Raw genomic sequence first — 7,145 nt, 5'->3', positions numbered from 1 at the left:
AAGATTTCATCCTCTATAATGGAGGACCGTTGGAAATGTCCTGAGGCAAATGTTGAAGAAAAAGAAAAAGGAGGTTGATTGGTGGAAGTGTGAGGTGGTAAAGTGACTTTTAAGACAATAATTGACAATAATGGTCTAATGAAGCTACTGTTGCTTTTGAAGAGTTAAAAATCAACAATTAAAGGATTGGGCCACCAAAGGAATTATGTATCAAGATTTGATACGGAAATCTACCATTACAATATGCATAATCCCTTAGGAGATAATAGGGTAAAGAAAGGAAGGAAAAGGGAACCCCCGTGCTTACCTCGAAGCATGAACAATCGCAAGAAATTATGTGAGCTCGAAATGCCACCTTAATTGAACTGCAGCCAAATCAAACATGAATAACGATGAAAACAATCAAATGAAAACTGAAGAGTAAACTTGAAGCGAGAAGAAGACGACGAGGATCCAAATAGGTGATAGGAGGTAGGAATCCCATAAATATAAACAAAATCAAACGCATACAATAAAATTATGAAAAGGAATCGACGGCGGCTCACCTTCTGTTTAAGATTGTAACGGTGCCACTCAGATTGATAGTGAAGCTTCTGCTCAGAATCGTCGAGGAATTCCTTGTTGCAAGCCAATCCCGTGTCTGATGGCAACCAATGCAGAAGATGACAGCGAATGAGATTTCAAAAAAAAAAATGTTAGGGTTAAAAGAAAAAAAATAAGGATTTTAAAATTTTTAAAATGAGGGTAGTATAGTCATTTTAAAAGTGTGGATTAGTTTTTTAAATATGGTTTTGCAGAGTGTTAATCACCTAAATTCCCCCCGAAATCTTCTGTTTAAGCGTTTAAGTATTTTTTATTACTTAAAGAATGGTTTTAAATTAGTTAAGAAAGGGGTAAATGGAGAATTTGACAAAAAAGGACTATTTTCTTAAATGGGACTGTGAGGAGGTCTATTTTTCTGAATTTTCCCAACCACATGCTGTGTGACTTTAGGTGATCCGTGTCCGGTAAAGTGACTGTTAAGACAATAATTGACAGTAATTTGCTCTAACTTTGCATTTTGGGTTTCTCGAGATGCTTGGCTGGTTTCAGTTTCTTTGTTGAAACAATGGCGTATGCTGCTCTTGTGTCACTTTTGCATGCCACAGACCAGTTTCTTGATTTGGATATGTGCTTCTTCCCTTTCACAAGGGAAAAAATCGAGTCTTTTCAAGGAACAATCAATTCTTTAGTGGCGTTTCTTGATAAGTGCCCACCTATTTGCAGCCAAGAAATCAATGATTTGATAAGGGAAATCAGAGATGTATCGTATGGAGCGGAGGATATCCTCGAGTCCCTAATAGCAACTCACTTTCTGCAAAAAGATGGAAGCGATGGTTATCAGAGATTGAAGAGATTTCGAGAGATGAGCTTCGAACAAATCGTGGAAAAACTTGAATGGATTAACACAGAGGTGAGCAATATTCAGCTAGATGGGAATGATGTTCATGACCGGAGAATTTCAGCTCTCGCTGGTTCCTCGAGGGAGGCTTTGAGGGGCAATAACTCTAGTTTGGAGGCACTGGACGATGATCTGAAGATGAAACTGATGGAACAACTTGTAGCAGGATGTTCTCAAATCGACGTCATTCCGATCGTTGGCATGGGAGGGATTGGTAAGACGACTCTTGCTAGAATCTTGTTTGATAGTCAGCTGATCAAGGAGTCTTTTGACATTCGTGGTTGGGTCACAGTATCTCAAACATATAGAGTCCAGGAAGTTGTTTTAGGCATTCTAAAAGACATCGGTGTACCTTTGGATAAAAAAAAGGATGTCGAACAACAACTATATCAAACTTTATATGGCAGAAAGTATTTAATTGTATTAGATGATGTTTGGGATATACAGGTCTGGAATGACTTGAGAAGGCTATTTCCAGATAAGAAAAATGGTAGTCGAATCATACTGACTACTAGGCATTCGAAAGTGGCTGCATATGCCAACTCTTTTGGCGCTTATCATGAGATGCAGCTTCTAGATGAGGATTCGAGTTGGAGTCTCCTATGTCGAGAGATATTTCCCCAAAAAAATTGTCCATCTGAACTAGTTGAAATTGGAAAGGAGATTGCAAGACAATGCCACGGTCTTCCTCTAGCTCTATCTGCCATTGGTGGGCATCTTAAAAAGGAGAAACATACAGTAGAATGCTGGGAGTATGTTTCTGGAAATGTAAATATGGTCTTAAAGACAACTAATGACCCGACATTGGAGATATTAACTCTGAGTTATAACTACTTGCCCCATCATTTGAAAGCATGCTTCCTGTATTTTGGATTTTTTCAAGAAGATCGTCCCATAGAGGTATTCAGACTGGTGAATTTGTGGGTTGCTGAGGGATTTGTAAAGCCAAGTAGATGGAATAGCATAGAACACGTCGCAGAAGAATACTTGAGAGAGGTCATTGAGAGAAATCTTGTTTTCGTGCATAAATATGATTCGTTTGGGAAGCCGAAGAGATGTGGCATCCATGATCTATTTAGAGACATATGCATTAGGGAGGCTAAAAAAGAAAAGCTTTTTTATGTCTTGGATACAGATGAACCGCCCGACGATCTTTTGGAGATAAATAACTTACGGCGTTGTGTTCTAGAGGGTTACGAATCTCCTTCAATGGAGAGTAACTTAACCCTTCGTGATTATTACGATGACTATCATGTTGTTTGGGATGACAGTAATTCTTCGTACTCTGAAGATTCTAACTATTCAGATACTAATATTGAGTATGATGGAAGTGATAATACTCCTGCAAATGAACATGAATATCGATTCAACATAAGGGATATTATGTTAACGACCCGTTCTTTAGTTTGTCATGGTATTGATACTTCACAACAAATTAAACTAGCTTCAGGATTGCTCAAGGTATTGAACATTAGCATGGGATCAACGAAGTTTCCAATGGGAATTTTAGAATTCGTCAACCTAAAGTACCTTCATCTTGGCAATGTCCGGGAAATCCCATCTTCAATATCCAGACTCAGGAACCTACAAACACTTATTATTCGGGTTATGCAGATAAAGTCTATGCCATCTGAAATTTGGAAGATGAAACAACTAAGGCATCTTCTGATCGGTGGTTTTCATCTTCTTGATATTCCTGATGTTCAAGGCGAAGGGACATATGCATACTTCCTCGAATGTCTCCAGACACTTTCAGAGATAATCGATTTCACTTGTAAGCGAGAGGTCATCGCAAGGGTCCCTAATCTTAAAGAGCTAAAACTTTTGTACAGCAGGGATGCTGTTCGCTGGTCATTTGAATCTCTGCACAATCTTGTCTATCTGTGCGAACTTGAATCATTGCGCCTCGATTTCTGGCCAGGTGAGTATAACTTGCAGAACCTTGCCTTCCCTTTTTCTCTAAAAAAACTGGTGTTAGTAGGCTGTCGAATTCCTTGGGATAAAATGAGCGTTATCGGTATCTTGCCCAATCTTGAGGTCCTCAAGCTGAAGCTCAGAGCCACGAAAGGAAAATTCTGGGAGACGAATGACGGAGAATTCAAGCGATTGAAATTCCTCTTGATTCAGTTATCTACTTTGGTAGAATGGAAAACTGAAAAGGACCATTTCCCAAGCCTTCGGCACCTTATCCTCCAGCACTGCTGTTTACTGGAGGCAATCCCGTGTGAAATCGGAGAAATTTCGACCCTTGAAATAATTGAACTAAAGGGATGTTTGCCTGCAGCGGAGTCTTCGGCAAAGGAAGTGCTCGGGGAAGATAGTGACATCAAGCTCATAATTTCCAATGATGAAACCAAAGAGCCTCCTGTTACTGGTCGTTATATCTTAGATTTATTTGCTCAACATCTCTGTGAGTCAATCAAGGAATCATGCTGTATCATCCTTTGACGTTGTAATTTACTTTCTACATCTTATGATTTGTTGATACTTTCTGAAACTTTTAAGTACAAATTCTGGCCAAGATAGTAAGCTAGCATAGTTAAACAATTCCGATATCTTTGGGGGTTGCATTTTCCGAGAAAGTAAACGTCTTTTTTTTTAGTTGTTGGTATTTCACTCTCTTTTTGGCCTGTTTCTGTTTTGCTGTTGTGGTTTGTGCAGTGATGGTGCTAAAATTTCTGCCTTGCTCTTCAAATTTTGGTTGAAATAAATGTCTTGCAAAATGTTGTGATCTAATGATACTTGCATGTTAATGTCCTCTACAAAATCAGAATTTATAGACAAGATTTTGGTCGAGGACGAAATCGAGGACGTGGACGTGGAAGTGGTGGTGGTCGTGGACGCGGTCGTGGTTTTGAAAATAATCGAGATAGTTACTTTTATAACTCATCTCAAAAGAACGTCCCAAACCATCCACCGAAAAGGCATCATGAGAATATGAGTGTTAATGAGAATCATTCAAAAAGATTTGAAAGTTCTTGTTTCAGATGTAGTACTCCAGGACATTGGTCTCTTATTTGTCGAGCCCCTGAGCACCTTTGTAAACTTTAAAAAGAATAAATAAATGGGAAAGAAAAGGAGACCAACTTCACTGAACAGAGTGAACCTTTGAGTGATTCAACTAATTTTGATGCCGGAGATTTTCTGATTGATTTATCAGACAATGATCAATTTGCTGGTGGAATAAATATGTAAAATATTTTATTTTTTCATGTACTCGTATGATAATGTTTTATCGTGTGCTATATTTTTTTACATATGTATTGTATTGTATTTTATTTTTATAAATGTATTGTCAGTAATTTTATTTCATTGCATATTTTTTTTAAGTTCAAATATGGAAAATGCTATGAACAAAGCTGAAGTTTGCATACCCGATAGTGGTACAACGCACACTATCCTCCGAGATAAAAGATATTTCTTGGAACTAAAACAAAAAAAAACAATGGTGACTACAATATCAGGTCCTGTAGACTTGACTAAAGGATGTGATAAAACACAATTTTTGTTACCTAATGGTACAAATTTTTTTTATCAATGATGCTTTATATTCACCACAATCGAAAAAAAATTTGTTGAGTTTTAATGGTATATATTCTCATGGGTATGATACTCAAACAATGAATGAACGGAATCAGAAATATATCTTATCACATATAAATCAAGAAAAAAATATGTGACTGAAAAACTACCAATGCTCCTACATGATTGCATTATACACATATAAGTCTCATTAAATTAAACATGGTAATTGATAATTATTCAACATTAACCGATTGGCATGATCGATTAAGACATCCTGGTTCAACAATGATGTGAAGAATTATAAAAAATACACATGGTCATCCGCTGAAAGACCAGAAGATCTTTCAGAATAATAAGTTTCAATGTAAAGCATGTTCTCTTGGAAAACTTATTATAAGACCATCACCAGTCAAAAAACTAAACTGAATCACCAATGTTTTTTGAACGTATTCAGGGTGATATTTGTGGACCAATCCATCCACCATGTAGACCATTCAGATACTTTATGGTATTAATATCTGCCTCCAGCAGATGGTCACATGTATGTTTATTATCAACTCGAAATGTTGCATTTGCAAGATTACTTGCTCAAATAATAAAATTGAGGAATCAATTTCTCGATTATACAATCAAGAAAATTAGACTCGATAATGCTGGCGAATTTACTTCCCAGACTTTCAATGATTATTGTATGTCAATGGGAATCATTGTTGAGCATCATGTTGCTCATGTACATACATAGAATAGATTGGCTGAATCATTGATTAAACGTCTGCAACTGATTGCTTGACCAATGATTATGAAAACAAAGCTACATATTTCTATATGGGGACATGCAATTTTACATGCTTCTGCATTAATTCGTATCAGACCAAGTGGATATCATAAATTCCAACCTTTCTTTGAGGTCCCATTTTTTTCGTTGCGGTGAACCTCAAACAGGCGACGTGTTCACAGGACGTTTTACTGATTTTCATTTAATGAGAAAATCTTCCCAATGTTAGGAGGAGAACAGAAACATATCGAAAATGAAATTACATGGTATGTATCATCATTGTTACATTTGGATCCAAGAACAAAACAATGTGAAAAAGATGTACAGCAAATTGTGCAATTGCAAAGAATAGCAAATCAAATACCAGATGCATTAGCAGACACAAAAGGGGTAACTAAATCATATATACATGCTGCAAATGCCCCTGCTCGAATTGAAATTCCGAAAAAACAAATTGAAGATACTCATGATGTCATTAAACGCCTGAAGCGTGGAAGGCCAGTCGATTCCAAGGATAAAAATCCTTGAAAAAGAAAATTCATAGAGAAACACGGTGATCACAAAATAGAGAATGATGTTCCTGGAGAAACACATGATGATGAAAATGTTCTGTCAGAATCACAAACTGACGAGAATCGTGAAATCTCTATCAATTATATTAATACTGAAAAAATATGGAATCGAAAAGATATAGAAGAAATTGATGATATGTTTTCTTATAATGTGGCAATCGAAATCATAAATGATAAAGAAGATCATGAACCAAAATCTTTTGGTGAATGTAAAAATCGGCAGGATTGGATAAAATGGAAAGATGTCATCCAGGTTGAATTGGATTCGCTAAATAAACGTAATGTTTTTGGACCTATAGTCCTTGCACCTGAAGGTGTAAAACCTGTTGGATACAAATGGGTTTTTATTCGAAAGCGAAATGAGAAAAATGAACTAGTAAGATATAAAGCTCGACTTGTTGCACAAGATTTTTCTCAAAGACCTGGAATTGATTATGAAGAAACGTATTCTCCCGTGATAGATGCAATTACGTTTCGGTATTTGATTAGCTTGGCAGTATCTGAAAATTTAGAAATGCGTCTTATGGATGTTGTTACAGCTTACTTATATGGATCACTTGATAGTAATATATATATATATATATGAAAATCCCTAAAGGATTTAAGATGCCTGAAACACAAAGTTCAAAACCCAGATAATGTTATTTTGTGAAATTACAAAGATCATTATATGGGTTAAAGCAATCAGGTCGAATGTGGTATAATCGACTAAGTGATCACTTGATGAAAAAGGGATATGTAAATAATTCAATATGCCCTTGTGTTTTCATTAATAAAACAACATCCGGATGCATAATTATTGTTGTATATGTTGATGATTTAAACATCATTG

At 36.3% G+C, this 7,145-nt stretch overlaps 1 protein-coding gene across 1 annotated transcript; it reads left to right on the top strand.

Moving 5' to 3' along the window:
- Window positions 1–1,039: 1,039 nt before the first annotated feature.
- Window positions 1,040–4,120, top strand: LOC140827751 (putative late blight resistance protein homolog R1A-3). The gene has a single exon (XM_073190565.1). It carries the CDS (start codon window positions 1,109–1,111, stop codon window positions 3,887–3,889), a length of 2,781 nt encoding a protein of 926 aa, XP_073046666.1. The 5' UTR covers window positions 1,040–1,108; the 3' UTR covers window positions 3,890–4,120.
- The last annotated feature ends 3,025 nt before the right edge of the window (window positions 4,121–7,145 follow it).

The sequence above is a fragment of the Primulina eburnea genome, chromosome 3 (assembly GCF_022965805.1).
Source record: "Primulina eburnea isolate SZY01 chromosome 3, ASM2296580v1, whole genome shotgun sequence".
Taxonomy (NCBI): domain Eukaryota; kingdom Viridiplantae; phylum Streptophyta; class Magnoliopsida; order Lamiales; family Gesneriaceae; genus Primulina; species Primulina eburnea.
This window is presented reverse-complemented; position numbering and strand designations above follow the sequence as displayed.